General features: G+C 36.7%; 1 protein-coding gene and 1 pseudogene across 4 annotated transcripts in view; both read left to right on the top strand.

The window, feature by feature from the left end:
* Nucleotides 1–23,337, top strand: part of LOC135685658 (monocarboxylate transporter 10) — a 62,809-nt gene that overhangs the window by 23,342 nt on the left and 16,130 nt on the right. For 3 of the 4 annotated variants that reach the window (XM_089112708.1, XM_089112710.1, XM_089112709.1), the window contains 2 exons: nt 9,888–9,939; nt 20,039–20,274. In XM_089112708.1, the coding sequence (XP_088968834.1) occupies nt 20,079–20,274 (196 nt within the window). In that variant the 5' untranslated portion in view covers nt 9,888–9,939; nt 20,039–20,078. Of the gene's footprint in view, nt 1–9,887; nt 9,940–18,911; nt 19,032–20,038; nt 20,275–23,337 lie in introns of all 4 variants that reach the window. The other variant, XM_089112711.1, reaches the window with a different exon arrangement.
* Nucleotides 3,705–4,676, top strand: LOC148958422 (small ribosomal subunit protein eS27-like pseudogene; annotated as a pseudogene).

The following is a 23,337-nucleotide window of genomic DNA, read 5'->3' on the forward strand; positions in this document are numbered from 1 at the left end:
ACGCTTGTTTCATAGCCATAAAGGTTGAGATGGGGGAAGTTGCCTGATGATGGCATTGAGCTTGATATTGGGTGTTGCAACTTACACCCGTTCTGTTATATGCGCCTAATTAAAATTTGGCTTCGGTAACAGGTTGCTATAATTGATAACTTTAACTAAAGGGAGATTTTGCTTGCCCCCAGTTTTGTACAAAAGTTACTATTAATCTGACTATTACTAATTTAATTGTTTCTTCCATAACTGTTCAATCATTGTTGGCGTTTGTTAGAACAGCTCATAGGGTCCCTGAAAAGCATTTTATTTTACAATGGAGCTGAACATTAATGAAATTTCGGTTCCTTCCTGTAGTTAGCAGCTTAATTTCTCTCTTGAAAATAACTTGATTGTTTTTTGGTCGATATTTGCTATATATCATCACAAGATACCTCTTCTTGGGGTCGGTTGGGCAGAGTTGCCATGGTTGCCGCCAAAAGGGAAAATTTTTGTAATCTTAATGCTTCGCCGGAAATCGCATTATTTTTAATAAACTTTAATAATCAATTTCTATTTTAAAATGAATTTCCACTGGTCTAAAGCAATGGTATTGATCGACTTCCTTGTTCTAGTTTTCAAAGTTTTACCTCATGTAGAACAAACACAAATTTTCAAGTCTTGGACAAAATTTTCAAATCTGGTGAAAGGCACAAAATTGGCATTCACTGTTCCGGTTTTCAATATCATATAAAGATTTATTTTATGACCAATATTGACCAATTTGCAGACACAAATTTGGTCATTGAAGATTCGGATTTTAACTGACAAAATCCGAGCAGCAAATTACTTACCCTGGGTGCTAGAGTCTCCATCATTTAGTCTCAGAAATATAGTTAGAAACAAGCCGCAGAAAATTTTTTTGAGTGAGGAATTTGAGTAAGGATTAACCAGGGTATAAAACACTCTATGGTAGCAATCGGTAAATTCTGAAAGTTTAAAAAGTTAATTGCCCTCGAAAATACGAAAAGTATTTTCATTCAGGTAATTTTTGTCGCTAAGAAGTTAGTTTCACTTCTCCGTTTCACCCACAGCTCAAATTTGAAAATTTTTCGACAAAACAATGATTTTTCCAAAAACCCATCAAATTCTGAAACCAGAGGGAGCCTCAACCCCCTCTGTCCCCCCGGCCACGACGCCCCTGCCTACAGTGTGCCAACCCAGAGTCGTGTTCTGCAAATGAAATTTACTCGTAATTCTACAAATATCTTGACAGCAGAACTTTCATCTTTTACATTATTGCATAGCTTGCACTAAACCTTATTCTAATGTTATACAACTAGTTTTGTCTGTCGTACATCGTGTTTGTGGTTCATTATTGTTAATGAGAGTGTCTTTCGATGTTTGCGTCAGTCCATTTTGTTTGTCATCGTGCCATCTCTATTTTAGTTGTTTTTAGTCCATTTGCCATAAATTTATAGGCCGTAAGCTGTGACCAAAAAAGGTGCTCCAAAATCAATTTTCGTTGCCCGCATCCGGGCACAACTTCACGACTGTTTTTTCTTGTTTATAATGTGTTACTTAATATAAAATCAGTTGTTGTCACTTTGACAAACATGCATCTCGTGAGATACGGGGGTCAATAATTTCTAGGTTTTATGACGTCATCGATACAGTCAAATTATTTAAAAAACATTTTTTGACACAGAAACTGCCCTCACCAGCTAGATCACTTTAAGTTAGTATACAAACGTGCAACTTAGAGCGTTGTCAAACGCTTCGTGTCTGAGAAGTTGCCTATTAACGGTTGATGACGTCATCACAATATCATCATGTATTATGGTCAAAACCATCTGTTTTTGTAGTTAACACCGTAGTTAGCAGCATGAACGAGCTTACAGTTGGCAAATGCAAGTAAGCTTGTTCATACTGTACAGGTTATTCTCGTACAGTGTTGAGGAGAGGGGGGTGGGGGGTCAGTGGGCCCATAAATAATAACTCAATTGAACAAAATTTCTAAGTAATAATCCAGCCTCCCCATCAACATTAACAAAACATAATATATGAGACAATAATAACAAAGGTCCATGAAGTCGTGAAGAAATTTTTGTTAAGAATCTCTCATCTTTGTTGGCTAGGGCTAAAGAAGTTCAAAAGCTTCTGAATGTTACAAAATTTCCATGCTCCCTTCCATCCTCCCCTGTCTTTGGGATCCAACGAGATATATACAAAATCTGAGAACAAACACCTGGGACTAACTCTTGACTCTAAATTAAATTTTGAAAGCCATATTCGAGAAGCTAGTTTAAAAGCAAGAAGGGGTATCGGTATGATAAAATACCTTTCCAAATATGTTTCTAGGAATGTGCTCGATCAGATATATAAGCTCTATGTGAGGCCCCACCTAGATTATGGAGACATCATATATCATAGATATGATCCTGAAATGCAATCTGCTTTCACACAAAGACTGGAGCATATTCAATATTCAGCTGCCCTTGCAGTCACTGGAGCATGGAGAGGTACGAGTAGACAAAGACTCTACGAGGAATTAGGTTGGGAAAACTTGTATCAGAGAAGATGGTATCGACGTTTGTGTCATTTTTTCAACGTGAAAAAATCACAATCCCCTCATTACTTGTTTGCGGAAATTCCAGATGAACGCGAACTTACCTACAAACTCAGAGCAACACGCGCTTACAACCGAAATTTTGGGCGAACTGTCCGTTTTTCGAATACGTATTTCCAAAATACTCTTTTGGAATGGAATCTTCTTTGTGATGATATAAAACATTCTGTAAGCATTGCTGAATTCAAACGTAAACTTCTTGTAATCATACGACCATTAGGAAACTCTACATATAACATTCATGACATTGACGGTGTTAGATCTTTAACAAAACTTCGATTGAATTTTAGTATATTAAACGAACATAGATTCCGGCATAACTTTGACTGCCTAAACCCGATTTGTAGTTGTGGAACTGGAAAAGAGGACAATGAACACTATCTCCTGCACTGCCCACAGTTTGATTTGATGCGTACAGATCTCTTTGGTCAGCATTCAGAAATCCCTGCCCTTGACATTAATGATATGGATACAACAGCCTTGTGCGATCTCCTTTTATATGGCAGTTCACGATTGAATATAATTAGCAATAGGATGATCATGGATGCCACTATATCATACATTAAGACTACTCAACGCTTTAGGTGAAACCCCAAACAGCAGTTACCCCCCCCCCCCTCCCTTTTAGTTTGTTGTATATATTCTTTGTAAGGGATTGTTTATTGTAAGTGTCCCTCGTAGTGGGAACACGATGACCTTGGGTCTTTTCCCGCTATGAGGGGCACAGTTGAATGTAAATATTAGAGTTGAAGTTGTTTTAAGTTGATAGGAAAAAAAAATGTTACGAAATGTGATTGCAGGGTAATATACAGGGCAATATGTATGTCATACAGATTTACACTATGGCGTTCGCATCTATTTGCAACAGTGTGTCGGTTGTGGTCCAATTTAGTTAATGAATGGAACGTTTTTCATTTTCTAGCCTTTAAGAATTTCTAAGAAAATTTCCTTTTCATGCATTATGGTGCTAAGACATCAGTTAAGCTCAAATTATCAGGTATCAGATATCAGTTATCAGGTATGGTATCAGGTAAAGCTTTCTCATAAATTTCAACATAACATAACGACATCAGAACTGAAAAAAAGATCATTTGATATATTGAATATTCTTATGTTTATTTAGATTCAAATTTTTTCCATCAAAACATAGCATTTAGATAAACATAGAACCATGCTAAATTTTTGAAAAGAGCAGAGGTTTTCCGACAAAATAGCAGTTCAGCTCTATAGTAGTGTTTTTGCTCCCTCTGGCACCCTCTATCTACACCATTGCCACCGGCGCAGTTTAGCCACCATGACAATTTTAGCAACCAAAATAGCCACCCTAGCAGTTTAAGCAACCATAATTTTCAAAAATTTCTGGGAGCATTCCCCATACCTCCTAGAAGCGTCTGCCTTAGGCATGCTTCATAATTTAATTTTTGTCCTGACCTGGGGCCCATTAATTCTCTCCGCGGCCCTGTTCTCGTATACAGGTTTTGAATAGTTAATGACGTCATCCCTTTATAATTTTTGTACTTTACTTTCTTACATCAGGTTGAAATCAATAATTTTATGAAAAACATTTCAGCTATTTAAGCTTTGTAAACGCGTTAAAAATAAAACAGTGGTAGCGCCAGCTGTAGCAGAGTGGGAGGGTAATGGGCGTGACCCAGGAGACTAGGCCTTTACTGTCTCATTTTAATTGATTTTTATGCCAGGTGCATTTTCATAGACAAATCTTGAAAAATATGACCTGCCCCTACCCAGTGCATTTTTCATCAATTTTAGGAGAATATCTGGACAATGTTTTGCAAGAGGGGAGGGGGGGATAACCGTCCATACTACCCCTTGGTGTCGCTACTGGAAAGCAAGAATGTCCAGGAATGTTTAAGCTAAAAAGGCTGGTTCAGTCACCAAACTCATACTTCATGGATGTCAAATGTCCAGGATGCTTCAAAATCACAACAGTATTCAGCCATGCCCAAACAGTTGTATTGTGTGTCAGTTGTTCAACTGTACTCTGCCAACCAACAGGTGGTAGAGCAAGGCTAACTGAAGGCCGCATTTAGGAAGAGGCCGCAATAAGTACATATAATCATAAAATGAAGAAAATTTGAAGCTAAAACAATTGGTGTCGCTACTGGAAGGCAATAATATCAAGAATGTATCAAACAACGACCCATTTGTTTAGCCGACCGCCATGTTTATTTTAAAGCAATTGGTACTTAGGTATTACCCGGACTGTGATATAGGGCCGAGAATAATTAAGCAATATCGGCTTTCGGCATTCCACGTTATACACCTTAAGCGCGGGAATGGTGAAGTTTGAAGCTGAATTTCAAGAGAATTGCAGGTTTTTACAGTTGACAACAAGAGGATTCGTAATCAGCACGAAAAAACACACAGGAAAATGCTTATTAAACGTAGTGCCGGAATGGGGGCAGCGAGACAAAATAAAAATCTGACACAGCTTACGGCCTATTATGTCATTAGGGTTTTGTGTGCGTCAGTCATGTTGTTAAAATCGTATGTTCTTTCAGTGCAAGTCCAGTCGAGTCGAAGTTGTCGTTGGATGAAGTTGTTATTTTGCATTTGTTGGTTGCCACTAATTTGTACTATCCCTGTTGAAGAATCTTGGTTTAAAAAAAACGTTATTTTACACTAAACCTTATCCTTTTGTTTTCAAACCCATTTTGTTGGCATTAAAATAACATAACAATATAGGCCCCCATCGATATGTATATGAATCATTGCGATTTTAGCGACAACAATGAATGAAAATGAATGATATACAGCTAAGCTGAAACGACTTTCAAGGGAAGAAAGAGCAAACTAATTGTGTACTGGAACAATTATTTTTTTAAATTCTTCAATTTATATGAAATATTATGAAAAATTGCAAAAAGTTGAGATCATAAGAAACAAGAGAATTATTTCTTGTCACCTTTGAAACTCAAAGTTTCAAAGCCAGCATTATATTCTGGTAAGCTTTACTTTGATAAATATTTAATATATGTTTTTCTCGTTAACTTCTTATCCAGATTGCATTTTATGGAGACAAAAACATAACTTTAAACATGGGATAATCTATCAAATTCCAGCTCAGGTTATCTAGGGCCGGACCGTTTAAAGATTCATAAGCCTACAAGTTATCTGTTAATTAACTTATCAATCGAGGCCACCCTTATCTTTGCAAAAGGAGTGCAGCGTGAGCGTTGGAAGAGATATCAGGTTTTTCAACATCGTACCATTGCTTGTAGACCTTCTGATTAAAGAATTTCTTAACAACGGCAGTGATTTGAATACAAGACAAGCCCTTAATGCCCCTCCTCTCCAGACCCTCTCAATCACGATAACCCATGCACCAATCATTCTTCCAGTACTGTGCAGAAGTGACTAGGATCTAGTTCATCTGTTATTCATATGAATGATATCGGTAAGAATTTTTTGAAAGACGCTTAAAGCATTCAAATAAACGAGTAATTATTTACTTATAATTGCTTATAATTTTTACCAAAGGCACTGCATACTTTGCAGAAGCGATGTCCCCGCCCATAAAGCTCCACAATCGGTATTAGAGAAATTGTCCATCCTTCCTTTCTCTGACCAATGAGCCACAAATAACGTACTTTCGCCAAAAGAACAAAATAACCTGTTATAATTGACAGTGACTTCTGCAACATGCAGTTTCATTTCACCATACTGTTGAAAAACCAATATATATATATATATATATATGAATAACTTGACATTGCCTACGTTGTATAAATCAGATTGTCAAGCCGTATTTTCTGTCTTTCTTTGATTTATTAGTTAGATATTCTTTCTAACTTCGTTACCCACTCAAACAAATTTGACATAAGACATAAGACATAAGACATAAGACATAAGACATAAGACATAAGACATAAGACATAAGACATAAGACATAAGACATAAGAGCTTTCATTTCAACCAACAAGAATTACAATTTGAGTTATGATTAATAAAAAATAAAGAAACGAGTACATGAATTGGACTAGGTTTACCATAAACTATGATACCAAGTCATTAAATAGATGAAATTGAAAATTTAAAAAAAAAAGATTTTCATGCAATTCCTGCCTACTGTGCAAATGGAATGACCGATGCAACACACAGACGGTTGGCACTTGACCCAAGCATTATTTAAACTAAAAAATTGGTGTACAGAAAAGCGTCTATGTGGAAAATGCATGTGTTTGGACTGGCTTATAGCAAGCGTTGCTGCTACAAAAAAATTTGCATCAAGTTAAGCGACTAGTGTTCAGCATGATGTGTTTATTTCAAACACTTTTTAGAAATCTGAAAATTGCTAGTGGGCACCAAAGATTTGTTTCAAAATAAGCGATAACATCGACTTTCAATTAACAACCAGCATATTTTCCCCAAAGATAAAACCTGTCACAACACAGTGTAAGTCTTTATTATTTTGGTGAATCTACATAAAAGAAACAGCTCCTGGTATAATTTAATAGATAAGAAATATCGTTGGACGAGTTTAATAAAGTGGAATAAAAGTTGACTTTGTGGCTAAATTTTTATTTCCAGCCGTTTCTCTTCTGTAGAAATAGTGACTTGAATCATACAATATTAGTCATTAATGGCCAGGTGATGATGACTGGGAAAGCTAGTATTTGCAATGAGATATCAGTTTTCTCGAAAAAATGCCCCAAATTTTTGCGTTTTCTAGCGCTAGGAAGAGCGTGGCCATGAAGTTTTGCTTTCTCTCATATCTACGCTACTGCTCTCAGATTTCACAACCTTGGTACTATTTTTTAACTCTGGCTGGACACTAAAGAATGCAGTTTTGCTTCTTTTGATTGGAAAAGGCTGGGGGATTTATGTTTGTTTTCCTCAAGGCTCCTTTATTGGCACATTGCTATTTTTGTTAGTTATCACCCGACATTGAATGATCGTTCATCAAAGTAAGAAACCCATGTTTGCTGACGACACCAGCTTTGCTTCAGAAGTGAAACTTATCTCTGCTGACTGGAGTGTTTTAACAAAGACCATTGCAGTGAAACATCGGCCGTTTTAACGGATAAAAGAGCAATAAATGTGTATAAAACGCTATTGAAGCTGCTCTCTACAAATATTCAGAAAGTAACTCATATATATCTGAGTATCATCACAGAAAATCTTCCTATCTTTTAACCTATGATCAAAGAGAACATATTTCAGCTTGAACGCAGTGTGCTTCTTCAAGTAACATTGTGTTCAAATCGGAAGTTTCAATAATTCATCAAGGCAAATGTTTGATAAACCGTCAACCACCTGATAAGTTTACTAAGGGCCTGTTTATATGAGCAAAGTTATCCCACCTTCCAGCATATGGGCTGGCAAGTGGGATAAAATGCAAATTTCATTCCTGCTTCCAGCATATTGCTTCTTTTAATCCCAACTCCCAGCTGTCCTTCAGGCATGGGAATGAGAATATTCTTGGCAAGAAAAAAAATTTCTACCTCCATAAATTGAAGGCAAGAAAACTAAAGAAATTACAGCGAAAAAAAGAACGGTTTGGGTCAAGCCTGGGCGTACCGATTCGTGATGGCAAAACATGATCAATGAGCAGGCACCGGAAGAGTTATGGAAGAAAAATTTCAGGGTTTCCAAGAATGAATTTCATGATCCTTGGTACGCGAGCTTAGACTTTTCAAGAAATTTAACAAATGGCGGATCTTCTCATTGTTCCGACGAAAAGACTTCACACTCGTGGACTTAACTCCTTCGTTTGTCGCCTTTTTTCTTGAAAGAAGTGAATTTGCGCTTGCGCACAAGGGCTAATTTCATCCCACCTTCCAGCCAGTTGAGCGTTTATATGTGACAAATTTGATGCCAACAGGTGAGATCCGGCAGGCCGAGAGCAGGATCTCACTTGCCCCGGATAAATCGTTTCCCATGTAAACACAATATCGGAATTACAAAGGTTTGTATTTGTATAGGAAGGTTGGATCTCACCTCCCAGCCCATAGGCTGGAGGGTGGGACAATTTTGCTCATATAAACAGGCCCTAAGAAGTTCCTTTATTGTTATTTTTGGTTTGCGGCTGTGTTTTCCTGAATTCCAGGTTATTGCAAATAGAAACAACAGAGTAACTAATAGCGTTTATTTCCTTTCTCGCTTGCTCTTTCCTTCTCAACATGGCATTTCCTGGATACCTTTTACTCTTAAACACACAACAGTTTCCCCTCTACTCGTATCAAACAGTGGTCTTTTGTAACAACGCAAAGTTACAAAAATCTAAGTTACAAAAATCAACATTTTGCGACAATTTGCGATTGCAGGTATGAAGTTTGTACCATACTATTGAAAAAATATTGAAAAATATATAAGCAAGCATATTTTTTCTGTTTTTGATCACGTGAAGTCCTCAACGACAGGAAACTATGCATGTTCAGCTTACAAAAGTATGTCAGGATTGTAATAGCTTTATCTTCATATGATTTTCAAAATTTTCATACCACATCAAACCTCGAAGGGGATAAGTATTGAAAGTCAAATCAATTTAATTGCAAAAGCAGCCTGGTATCTAGAATTATGCGAATACTTGAGAATCTTAACGCCACTATTCGTTTGCATAGGTAGTTTCAGCCATAAAATTTTTAGGAATCATAACGCCTTTACTCCTCGACAACATTATGGGTGTCCAATTTCTCTGGTCTAAAAAGGTCTTTATCATTCTTCAAAGTCATCCATAAAACGCTTGTTTCAATATTCAATCGAAAAATTGATACTCTATCTGTTCCAAAGGTTAAAACGACAAGTTATGGTATAAAATCTATAATTTTTTGGGTTCAAATATTTGGAATTTTCTTCCAAATGAAATAGAGTCATCCAAAAATGCAAGTCAATTCAAAGTTCTTATAAAAGTTTGGTATTTCGAAAATCAATGCGCCTGTAACGCTTGCAGTCAATGACTTCCATAATGCAACCTCTTAAATTGCTTAATGTTAGTGTTTATTAGTGTTTACACTATTGTCAAACTAACAGTAAAAAGAGGTATTATTATTATTATTACTCTTTCTGAAATGCAAAGAATTTCAAAGAATGTGAAAAATGTAACACCCTTGATTGAAATTTAGCTAAAAGTCGTGATAATTTTATCTAGAGCCATGATAACAGAAATGCAAAGATGCTTGATATGCTAAATGTTTATGAATTGAAATGTAGATAAACCTGCGTTTTAACACGTTTCTTCATCAATTAAGCTTGTATCGCCACCTGCCCTTATATAGAAGTCAAAGGTAAACTTATTAAAAATTACCTGTCTATTTTGTTTTTGCAGATTGTCAGGAATCAGCTCATAATGCTCCAGCTACCATGCTTTAAAAAAGTCTGTAAGTACTGCAATTTTTGTTAATTACCTTAAACAAATAGCATTAGTTGTATGAAACTAATAACAAATAATTAGACTGAAAACATGGTTTATAAATGAAATGTAGCTGAGATAGACAGAAATGTTACTGTAACAACTTAACATCGTACACAAATACAGCATGAAAGTTTTTGATTTATAGCAGGACGTTTAAAATCGCTGAAAAATATATTAAAATTTGTTTGATCGGAAGGACACCCCTGTCTAAGTGCCCCGACCTTTCCTGCCACGGTGAATTCCCCGGTGAAATTATTTAAGCAAAATCCTGCCCCGGGCAAGGCAAGATCTTCCCCGGTACAAAATAACTGTCCCCGGGATGGATTGCCTCGATCAAATTCCTCGGTCACAAGTCTTCGGTACCAAACCTCGGTACCAAAAGCGCCTCAGTGTTTCCCCGGCAATCCAACTTGTAGCAAATTTTGGAATCCAACCGACAGTCATTTATGGCTGATGCATGCGTAAACTACCTTATATATTTATTGGTGCGAATTTGCATCTCCTGCAATCTGACACTACAGTAAATGAGATTACCATATCACTACTTACCGACCATTGCTGAAAAGATCAACAATTCGATGGTATTGCCATTTTCACTGACTACGAGACTTGAGTCTCGGACCAAATAATTGAATAGTTTGAAAGTAGTATTTTTAAGAGCTCTAAACACCTCTTGTAGCCTGACGAGTACCAATCCCACGAACAGTTGATTTAACTGAAAGTAGCCATGGAAGCAAGAAGGAGATAGCTTGTGAAGTGCATTATAGATTAAGGTTGTAATAATTGTGTGTAGCACTTCTTGTGGCTGATTTTTAAAGGATGGAGCAGAAAACGCTTGTAATTTAATGGCTTGCAGAATTTTCTTCTGTAGTCGGAATAATGGATTAAGATAATTTTCGTGGGTAAGGCTCAATGCACCTGAGCTAATGATCAGGTAGTCCGAGAAACTTCTTGCAAAATTCAGTGATGTGGCAGGGCCGCCGGAGCCGGGGGCCACGGGGGCACAGCCCCACCTGTTTGGAGAAAGTGTGAGAAGTGCCCTTTTTTGAAAAAAATATTGCGTGTACTATTTTCAAAGTCAAATATTTTTCATCTAGACGCTAAGGTGAAATAACTTAAATCAAGGCGTTAATCCAGTGATTCTAAATTTCTAACAACATCTACTGCAAAGGAGACGGTCTCTTTGGCGAGAAAAATGTCCTCTGTGTGTCGCCAGTTGTTTCTCAGCCGGTTTGACACCGTACTCTCTCTAATGAACGCAGGGGTAACTCATTTTATTCTTTGGTCTCAGAGAGGGGGCGCTCATTAGAGACGAGTGCTCATTGAAGGGGGGCGCTCATTGAAGATACAGTAGATGGATATCCATCAATAAAAAACTGAGCTTTGAAATTCAAACGATCATTGTTTTTACAAAAATTAATATTGAATTTGCAGCACACTTGTTAAAAGCAAAAAAATTTACAAGATGTCAATTTCTTCTGAGTCGGAACCCTCGTCGATCTGCATAAGCATTGGCGTAGCATCTTGAATATCTGAATTTCCAATACCATCTCTAATGAGCGCTTGTTGGAGAGTTTGCTCAAAAAGAGAGCGCTCATTAGAGAGAGGGCGCTCATTAGAGAGAATACGGTAGGTCGACCAGCGTACTACTACGCAGTGTATATAATCTCGGAGAATTCAATTGGCCTAAAGATTGCAATTTAGCTGTGTTAACTGTAAGTTGCGTTAAAAAATAACCCTTCAGTGAGGAGCTAACGATGATTTTGTCTGACTTTTTACCGTTAAATGACGTCATCAGTCACGTGACATCCAGGCATTTTCAAAAAGTTACCTGGCAGATTATGAAAGCCTGAACTCCCTACTACCAGAATCCGTTGAGAAAGCAAACATTAGCTTGAATGTCAGATTGTCAGGCTATATGTCCTGTCTATAGAGACTGAAAACTTGCTTCGAAATTTATAAAGACTGATACATTATATTAAGACTGATATGAATCATACATTGATGAAAGATTTACACAAACGCAAAACTGCAACATCCATGAGGAATTATACAATTAAGTATGGCCAAGAGTGCGTGACTCCTAAATGGAGCACATAGCCATTTACGCTGTGTTATATTTTTCAAAATTTCTGAAATACTATGAAAGCTGTCCTATTTTGGTAATAACCAATATTACGAAAAATATATGTTTGTGCCCTTTTTATTCCTTTTGGCCCTCCCTGCTCAAACCTGCGTCCGGTGGCCCTCTGTGGTAGTTCCACCATTGAATCCCACCCATCCGTTTCTCTAAAAAATTTGCATATTTTGCCCTTTGGATTGATAGACTGTTCACCAATCTTTGTTGGGGTTGTTTGACTGTAACTCTGCAGGGAATTTACATGCAAAGAAGAAAAAGAAGGATAACAAGCATTGAGCTATAATATAGCAGGAGATCATGATGAAGTTTTGCTTGGTCTAGAACAGGCCAATAATGACGCAATAGACACACCCACAGTACGTCAGAAGAGAAAGAGAAAGAAAAAAGCAGACGCTAACTGGAGGAGCTTATCAGTGACACTCTTTCCATATCAGCGCCTTTGCCGTCCTGGCACCCTGACTTGGATGGCATTTTCTACAGAAGCCAATGATTTCGAGATTTCTTGTTGGTACTAAATCAAAATCACGAGCCTCCGCTGGTAAAGTTTTACCATGTGTCAAAATTCTCTACATTTTTTCAGAAGAATCGTTAACAAAATTCACAAATTCAAATTCAAAAATTTTCTTTCCTTTGATGGCAACCATGGTGCCGCCTCGGGTAGCTACTGTATTCAGAGCTTGTCCCGATATATAGATCAGATCTTTGGGGTTGAAAGGTCTGTTAGTCCGTTGAAAGCCAAATAAAAATCTTGGCTTGTCAATGTTTCTACCAAAGGGTCCTGAAAAATTTGAAATGTGCTATGTTTCTAAACTTTCCATTTTACTTTTTGCCAATGTTTGTTTAATTGCAAATTGTATAATGTGCAGCTAGTGTCAATGCTGATGTACAGTCGTCCAGCTAAAAGAATGCTTGATGTCCTGTTGTTTTATGTCCCCATTTTAAATAACACTTGTCCCAAAATTATGTCCCAAAATTAGGGCTTCCCGATTTCAAATTTGACCATCATTTTCCCCACCAAAAAGTGACCGCCACCCCGGCAAAAGTTTGACCTCTCACCGGGGCACTTAGACGGGGGTGTGGAAGGTCTTCGGTCATTTCCAGGGGCATTAATTAGTTTTAGTCTTTTGCCCTCTCTTTCAGGGGTAAGAAGCATTTATTGAAGAATGTGCTCAGCTAAGGAAACACAAAGTTTAATTTTCTACATAACCGTGGTCATATGTATAAATATATATATAAACATATAAAAGGATCAGTAAAGTCCTTCACTGAAAAAAAAAATTCGAAATCTGAGATAAGCAGTCTTTGGCTTTTTGTCATTTGACGGATAAAATGTGGTGATCGCTATAACTTACTATAAACAGTTAACCAATCGCAATTAAAACCTTTTATGTTGATGGACATCACTCATGCATATGCATATATCTTCTTGCGTACATCATAATATGCAATTTGCAATTTGAATGCGATTTGACTTACGTTATTTTCAGGGGACGAGGACATTTTTTGCTTTACTTAAGACGAATTAAATTGATCTGTACAATTTTTAAAGTTGAACCATATTTTGATTATTTTTAAACAATTAATGATGAGCAGTTAAGCAGCTCTTCATTTATTGCAGCGAGGACAAATTCAGTTTACCCTTCGGATCACAGTTTATTGGTTCTTTAAAAAACTAGAAAATATATTCTTTATTGACTTATTTGTTAAGAAGATATACATACCAACTTTTGATTAGATTATTGCCAAATAAATTTTTTATTTGCTCAAGAACAAACGTAAAAACAGCCATTTTTAAATTTTCAAATTTTGACAAATCCACAAGTTGATTGAATTTGACTCACACGAATTTCCAGCAACATTCTTGGCAAAAAATCAAATATTTCTTTGAATGTCTACGTTCGAATTTGAGTGTCCATTCTAATACTCCTTGGAAAGAAACGCTCGAACAGCATGATAATTTGAAGTATTTTTTTTCTTTTCATCCTTTTTGACACTGCTGTTAAAATTGGCACAAAAAAGTGACAGTGTTGCATTCATATCCAGGTGTGAGGCAGATTGGTGCATTTGAATTGATTCTTGTTTTAGACAGTTTGCCAGTACTTTAATAGTGATCGTTACATACTTTGTCAAAGTGCGAGAAAGGCGTAAACTTCAAGGTAGATTGATGTGCCGAAACAGCAGGCTTTGTTTATGATTAACGTCTTCAAAAAGGAAACTTCTTTTGTAAAAATTGGATAAGAATTTGAAATTGAACCTTTTAATGGTAGAGCAAATTGATCCTTATACTTTGATACAGCTGCAGTCAAACTAGCATTTATTTTATAGCTATTAATTTGCTTGGGTTTAATGTTGTTTACAGGCCCGTAGCCAAGGGGTGGCATGGGGTGGCAATGCCCCCCCACGGAGCAACTGTAGACCAGCTGTTTGTCTACAGTTTTATCTTTAGACTGTTTTAATTGGATTTTTTGTCGTTTTCATTGGATTTTGGTGACAATTTGAGTGGAAGGGAAACTGGTGGAAGGAAAATTGTTTACTAACTAGTGCCATGTTTTGCATAGCAGCGAAAAGATATTTTTGAGCGCAAGATACTGCGTGCTTTTTTTATAAGGAACTTACCTCAAGGATTAATTTTTTTTTACTTGAAACGATACAAAAAATAAGTTTGTCAAAACCAAAAAAATACGGTGTAATACCATCCTCAGCCTGTTGCACTTGGCGCTGTCACAAATGGATGGTTAGAAGATCTGGGATCCAGTTTGTTGTTGACGTAATGTGCGGGTGTCTAGATAGATATACTTTTTTGTTCAATATATTTATATGTAATTTTTCAATAGAATTATATTTCTTTCTTTAAAGGAGGGCAGCCCTTGAGCATAAACTGTTTTAGGGGCCCTTCGATAAAAAATTATTACATCACAAGATTTAAGCATCATTAGTATTTAAAAGAGCCATAATATAATAGATTTAGCATTCAATAGCATTTTTAAACTATCTAGGATGCCGTCAAATTCAGCTATTCCATAACTCTGCCTCCGGCCCCCGGAAGAAAAAGTGTTTTTCGCCATCAGCTGAATCTTTCTATGGCAACCTTAGGTCTCAGTATTACACAGGCTACAAAAATGTACATGCACGATTTTGGTATACCGAATCCACCAGGTGGAGAAATTCGGGGCTTATGATTGGTATGCCCCTTGGTATGCCAGCAAAGGTCTATCAAAGTTTTGTAGCAATGTATACATGATGATAAAAAAATTAAGTTTATATATGCATGTGCACGATTTTGTTGATATAGTGAACCTGTAGAGGCATAAACAATTCTTTGCATAAAAAATAATTTATTCATATAGCTATACCACACGAAGGAGAAGGTAACATTTGGGTGTGATATAATGTGATATATGCAGTAGGGGCGTGGCTGTGCGACATCTTGTAATACAATGCTAATATTAAACCTTACTATGCCTTTGTAGGGCTATAATAGGGTTGCAACTATATATTTTTATAATTGTTTGTCGTATAAGCCCATACATAAAAGACAAGCCAAGCTTGTCAGAGAGACTTGTAAACCTGATTGTACTCGACGCTGTCAGGCAATCTTGTGACGTAAGGAGATCTGGGATCTAACTTGCTGCTACAGCAAAAGGGACAGGTGTCCATATAGTATATACTATACTGTTTTAAATGTAAATATATATTGCATATACATAAGTTTACATACTTAGACATGTATGTATGTCGTGTTTTATAATTTTGCGTCCTTGCTAGCACAAGGCTTAGGATCAGTATTGGCACACCATCTATCTGCGGATACCCAATATACACTTTATAGAAGTCATACAGCTTTTAACAGATAGCACTATCTACATTAAAGAATAATCTCAATTGTATCTTATCAAAAATAAAATGAGAACCCCAACACGTATATTTTTTATGTTTGATTTCATTAAATAGTAGTGCATGCCTTACCTCCAAAATTTGTACTGATGTTATCCGAGACAGTCACTTTGACCGCCAAATTGACATACACACACACATATATATATATATATATATATATATATATATATATATATATTCAAATCCACATGACTTTAATAATTTTTCGAGTTTATATAAGTTGATATGATAGGAAACACACTTTTTACCATATTTACCATATAAATGCATCCTCCATGTGGACAGATTTAGAATTTATAGGCCTTTGACACACTATGCAGTTTTCTGACTACATCGAATGGTCCCTTTTGACCCTCTATACTGACATATGATAATTCACATCTTGTCACATCCGTCAAGTCCTTTAAAAATACTGGAAAATTGCTACAAAGTTCAAAGAATAACGAAGTATATGGTCACACACCTCTTTTCAGCCCTACAAAGACAAAATTTTCTTAGAGAATGGTTAACTTACTCTGCATTCTGAGATAGTATGGTATGATATGGTAAAGTAGGACATAGTTTGGTATGGTTTGGTTTGGTTTGGTTTGGTATGGTATGGTATGGTATGGTATGGTATGGTATGGTATGGTATGGTATGGTATGGTATGGTATGGTATGGTATGGTATGGTATGGTATGGTATGGTATGGTATGGTATGGTATGGTATGGTATGGTATGGTATGGTATGGTATGGTATGGTATGGTATGGTATGGTATGGTATGGTATGGTATGGTATGGTATGGTATGGTATGGTATGGTATGGTATGGTATGGTATGGTATGGTATGGTATGGTATGGTATGGTATGGTATGGTATGGTATGGTATGGTATGGTATGGTATGGTATGGTATGGTATGGTATGGTATGGTATGGTATGGTATGGTTTGGTATGGTATGCTATGGTATGCTATGGTATGCTATTGTATGTTATGTTATGGTATGGTATGCTATGGTATGACATGGTTTGGTATGTATGTTATGGTATGGTATGCGGTATAAGGTGTGATATGCATTGTTAAGTATGGTGATTATGGTATGTATCAAATAAGATGGTATGATATCATATAGGTTAGCCATTTTTCACAAAAACATATGACCATGGTATAAAAGAACTTCAAAAATCCTCAATGTGCGGAAAATTTTTTTTTGCTCAAAACAACCTTAAGTGCCTTCCGACAAGCAAGCAAAGGCACTTATCCCTGTCTACATGGTTGTTGAAAACCATAAAAAAGACAAGCACAGTTTGTCAGAAAGCTGAAAAAATTGTGTAATGATCAGCCGGATGGCATTGAGCGCTGTTACGCTGTTGCTATAAACATAGTTTTGATAGCAGGGCCGTAAATCCCAGGGGGACGGGGGGGGGGGGGGTGGGGGGGGGACTGGACCCCCCCCCCAAAAAAAATCTTTAGCAAAACGATTTTTTTGAGAAATTATCATCATTTTCTTTTAAAGAAAGGAATCCCTGGTAACTGGGTAAGAACCAAACTAAGTATTTATGTGTTCTTGCAACAAACCTCAGCCACTCTATGTCATGGTATCAAGCGCAAGTTGACTATTGTTGATGGCAGATATTTATGTTTGCAGAGTGGTATCGAGTCAGTGACGATGCCCATGTGGGGGATTAGCCCCAAATATCACCCCTCCGGTATCAAGACCTCCATAATAGCTCCTTAATTTTAACTGCACATTTAGTGACATGATAATAGCATAGACACAAAAAATGAAATTCTGAGTTTTGCTTTTAACTGTAGCTAGAAACAAGGCCAAAAGACAAAAAAGGAAAGAAGTAAAATTAATTTGCGTAAAAGTACCACGTCAATAAAGAAGTATTTTTGCATGTAATATAGAGAGAAGCAATGATTACACTCTTTATTATAAGAATGCAATAATTTTTGCTCAGCCTCTATTTTTAAAGAAAATTTTCGTTTTGAGCCCTAATTTGTTCTTAGATGCATCCTTATTTTTTTTAATCCGATATAGTTTCAAGAAAAAATCGCTTGCTCTCAAATAGAAAACACCTTTTCTTTCTTTCCCCGACGTCTGTCACTAGAGTTTAAGCATGACTCTTCCCCTTCCCAATTTCTCCCAGAACAATAATCAGTGTGCTTCTGAGAAATATCGATTTGTCTATCCTGAACGGTATAGTATTTTGTTAAACTTGATATGGGAAATGCTTTTCTAGCTATTACTTTATAACAGTGCATGAACTAAAAAACATAATAAATCGTTAAGATACCGATTTTCTTTTATCTAATTGCTAACTTTTTCACGTATATTTTTAACATTTTTCTTTTATTTGCATTAATTCAGTAAATCATTTTCTGTATCATTGCAATGTTTTAATTTTGGATGTGTAAACATGGCCTTCTCGATACAAGAAACTGCACATTTCTGTTCAGGAAAAAAAAATTCTCCCAATCAAAACAACATCTTCCTCTGTCATTCACAACTACGTGCAATTTGAAACGAAAGGTTGCCGTTTCTTTCCTTCCCCACCGTTTAACACTTGAGTTTTAGCATGATATTCCCCCTCCCTATTTTTCCCAATAAACAATAATATTTTCAATAAACAATCATTTCTTTTAGTACAATAGTATTTTGCTAAATTTTTGTCTGAAAGATGCTTTTTAGCTCTTTTAACAAGGTATAATTTCAAAAATTTTCTTCACGTCGGACCCAACCATGGTGAGTCCTCCTATCTCACTAAACTTGATTCTTAGTCCCCCTGGGCAAAGTTACGCCCTGACTATATAGACATGTCGCAGACATAGTTTCGATACTTGCTTTAAAGGTTATTTCATTTGAGCTTGAGGTTATTTTTGCGAGAATTGAATTCCATACTTTTTTACGTCTGTAGGATACAGTGTCTGTAGGCTATTGGAGCAGAACTGAAGCAACACTTTAAGAACTGATCACTAACATTAATGATTTCAACCACATGTCAAAAATTCTGGACCCTAATGATATAAATCTCAAGGTATGGTTTCCTTTCAACCACCTTTTGTCCACTATGGCTTGCCATGCGAAAGATAGTCAAAACAAGTTTTGGAGCAGATGTACGGAAACCATACGCTTCAAGCTTTGTTATGAGTAGTTCGTCATCCAAACAGTCGAAGACCTTCGAATGGTCCATGAGGAGAATTGCGCCTGCAAACACTTTCATATCTAAAAACGATCTGCATTTTCAATCAATTTAAGGAGTGCATATTGCGTGCTATAGCCTTTACGATACTCACAAAGATAGGGAGACAATATGTTTTCCATGCAATAAACAATTTGACCCGATTTGTACCATTGGGGCAAACAAATCATGATTTTCATTTAATATTTTAGTCAGTATGCTGCCAAATGGAGAAATTTTAGCTGAATCTACATTTTTGATCTGACAAAATATCCCCATCAAAGAAACGTAGTGAAATTGAAATTGTGAACAGATAGTTACCCCATGCTTTATCAATAGGATTTTCGAGGTGTTGTTTTCTTATATAAATGTGTGTTCTTATATATATATATATATATAATTAGGGACGGTACATAAAGGGATCGGTAATTAGGGGCGGTACATATCCCTTTATGTACCGCCCCTAATTCACCTTTTGTATAACCTCACACATTATGTAAAACCTTCTGTACCGTATTATCTATTTATTGGAGGAATATTCCAGTATATCAACATCTCCTGAAGAGTGAGTTAATCACGAAACAGGCTTGTAGAGATAAACCATGTAGTATTACTTTCTTCAATCTATGATATATAGATAATCTATGATGCTATTTTAGCTGGATGAATTTTAGCACTGATGATATTTGGACTGGAATTATGTATCCTGTTGTGGACTAGTGTCAAACCTCTTTTTTTGCCTGCTTTTGATTAAACATTAGCAACGTGCAATGCAGGCAATGCATTAGTAACAATGCAGTGCCTGATCATCTGGTATCATATTTTGTTGAACAAGGAGCCAAAAAATTCTGTTTACTTTTCAGATGCCATTCGAAATGCTGCTGCGAAAAAATTAGTGATCTGATGGAGTCAATGAACTCTGTTGAATCAGACGTCGAAACAACAAGAGAGGAAGAATCGTATCAGGATTCTTCAGAAAGTTGGTTTGTTTGTTTTGTAAACTTCCTTGCTGGATTTGTTTGCTTCGGCATTCACTGTAACTTTGGGTTGATGCATCGATGGCTCATCTTAGTTTACAGCAGTGGAAATGCAGTTACTGGTATGATTTGCAGAAAAAATTTGTTTTTGTAATTAACAGAACATATTTATGGTTGGTAGAATACAATGGCATAACAGGATTTTTTCATAGGGGGAGGGGTCGGCGGCAATGGTTTTCAACACGAGAAAAGCATTTTTATTAGTCTATTTAAGCCATGTAGCAACACCTGTCGAGGCTGGAAGAATACAGTAGCATAACAGGGCTTTTGTTATGTTGAGAGAAAGGGGGGTCTTTTGCAATGCTTTTTAGCACTAGAAAAGCGTTCTTATTTTTCTATTGAAGCCGTGTAGCCACACCCGTCGAGGCTGGAAGAATACAGTGGCATAACAAGGCTTTTATTATGTTGAGAGAAAGGGGGTTTTTTTGCAATGCTTTTTAGCACGAGAAAAGCGTTCTTATTTTTCTATTGAAGCCGTGTAGCCACACCCGTCGAGGCTGGAAGAATACAGTAGCATAACAGGGCTTTTGTTATGTTGAGAGAAAGGGGGGTCTTTTGCAATGTTTTTAGCACTAGAAAAGCGATCTTATTTTTCTATTGAAGCCGTGTAGCCACACCCGTCGAGGCTGGAAGAATACAGTAGCATAACAGGGCTTTTGTTATGTTGAGAGAAAGGGGGGTCTTTTGCAATGCTTTTTAGCACGAGAAATGCATTCTTATTATTTTATTATTTTATCATTATTACTTTATTTTATTATTTTATAGCAACACCCGTTGAGGCTGGAAAAATACAGTAGCATAACAGGGCTTTTATTATGTTGAGAGAAAGGGGGGTCTTTTGCAATGCTTTTTAGCACGAGAAATGCATTCTTATTATTTTATTATTTTATCATTATTACTTTATTTTATTATTTTATAGCAACACCCGTTGAGGCTGGAAAAATACAGTAGCATAACAGGGCTTTTATTATGTTGAGAGAAAGGGGGGTCTTTTGCAATGCTTTTTAGCACGAGAAATGCATTCTTATTATTTTATTATTTTATCATTATTACTTTATTTTATTATTTTATAGCAACACCCGTTGAGGCTGGAAAAATACAGTGACATAACAAGGCTTTTATTATGTTGAGAGAAAGGGGGGTCTTTTGCAATGCTTTTTAGCACGAGAAATGCATTCTTATTATTTTATTATTTTATCATTATTACTTTATTTTATTATTTTATAGCAACACCCGTTGAGGCTGGAAAAATACAGTGACATAACAAGGCTTTTATTATGTTGAGAGAAAGGGGGGTCTTTTGCAATGCTTTTTAGCACTAAAAAAACGTTCTTATTATTCTATTGAAAGAGAAAACATAAAGTTTTTTTTGAAAATTCTCAACTATTTTTGTCCGGGATTGTAGGTACATGGAATCCACCCTGGCAATCAATACAACAGCTTCTTGTTATTTGTGTCGATGTGTACTCTGAGCAAAGGTCGCCCTTTCTTTCTTCTATTCCCCAACGCATGCATGAATCCCCCCCTTCCAAATTTTTTCTAAGAGTCATTAGAAAATGTTTTTCTAAGAATCGTCCAATTGTCTATTCTTAGCGGTATATCAATTTGTTAAATTTTAGTCTGGGAGATGCATTTTCAGCCATTCTAGATGGCCTAATTTCAATTTCTTTCCGCGTCGGACCCAATCATGGTGGGTCCTCATATGTCATAAAACTAGATTCTTAGCCCCCCCTAGATTCAATTTCATGGCCCCCGTCTCTGTGTCGATTTCATGGCCCTCGACAGTCGAGGCTGGTGGAGTACAGTGGCATAAAAATTCGTTTTGCTAAGGTGATGGGGATCAGGGGGGGGGGGGGGTGGGGTCGGTGACAATGCTATTCAACACGAGAACAGCATTCTTATTATACTGCTCAAGCCATGTAATACTCTGGGTCCCAGACTCACAAGGCTTTGTTATGGTGAGTGGTATGAGAGGTATAATAGGTCTAGTTGCACATATTACTTCGAGTAGTCTTAAGAGAAAAGAGAAAGACAGAAATATCGTGCGACTCGTAGCGAGAATATGAACTGACAAATCATTCTTAATTAAGCAAAGGTTATATATAGGTGAAAGCGAGGTTAGAAAAACGTGACGTGATATGCAGTCCTACTACAGTCCACTCCTCCTAACAAAAAAAGCTTGTTTTTACTGTCGGACTATGTGACATTACCGAGTGCCGCGAGAGTTTTGACTTTATCTTTAATGCGTGTGTACGGCGTAGCAAAGTTCATTGACGAGTCCTTGAAATAGATAATTTGATCGGATAGCATTGTCAACATCAAAAATAGCGAGCATGCAAAGAGATCAGGCAACAGTTATGTTGGTGGCTCAAGAAATATCTACCTGCTCAAAAATGGTAAATTTCCTTCAAAAAAATAGTTCGATCATATGTATGCAAATAAGGGGAATAAAAGGAAAATACAGAAATTCTTAAAACAAGAATTTGCATTCTTGGCGGAAGCAAAGGATGTTAAAGTTATCTACTCTGTTCTTGACAAATGTGAAGACATTTCCGTGTCACCCTATCTCCGCATTGAAGAATATGAATGTGAACATTCTGAGGCAGACAGAGTGCTTTAATATATCTATTTAAATATGAGATCAATGGGGATCTTGAATGATGTGGTAGTTGATGCAGAGGACACAGGTGTTATTATGGTGCACATGAGATAAACGGAACTTTTGGATTGAAACGGCAACGGTCTATTCACGACTGCAGGAAACTGGGCACGAAAAAAATGGCTGAGGTCATTATACCTCTTCATACTAACATTGGAACAGATGCTATTTCAAGCTTCTTTGGTCAAGGAAAGAAAGCGATATCCGATTGAGTGGCAGAAGTGAGTGACTTTAAATCTCTCTTTTCATCTGTTGGAAAGACGCTCTCCGTCTCTGACAGGACTGTTAACAATTTGGAGATATTCACAATCAAATGTGTGTACAATGACAAAACAAGCAAAAGCTTAGGTGAAGCACGTGCAAAGAAATGGTGTACAATGAAGTAAAAGTCGACAGCCAAGCTACCACCGGATGAGGAATACCACTATCTTAAGGCTCTACGTGTTGCATATCAAGCATATGCTTA

This window comes from Rhopilema esculentum, chromosome 15, assembly GCF_057945365.1.
Source record: "Rhopilema esculentum isolate cy_ngs chromosome 15, ASM5794536v1, whole genome shotgun sequence".
Lineage (NCBI taxonomy): Eukaryota > Metazoa > Cnidaria > Scyphozoa > Rhizostomeae > Rhizostomatidae > Rhopilema > Rhopilema esculentum.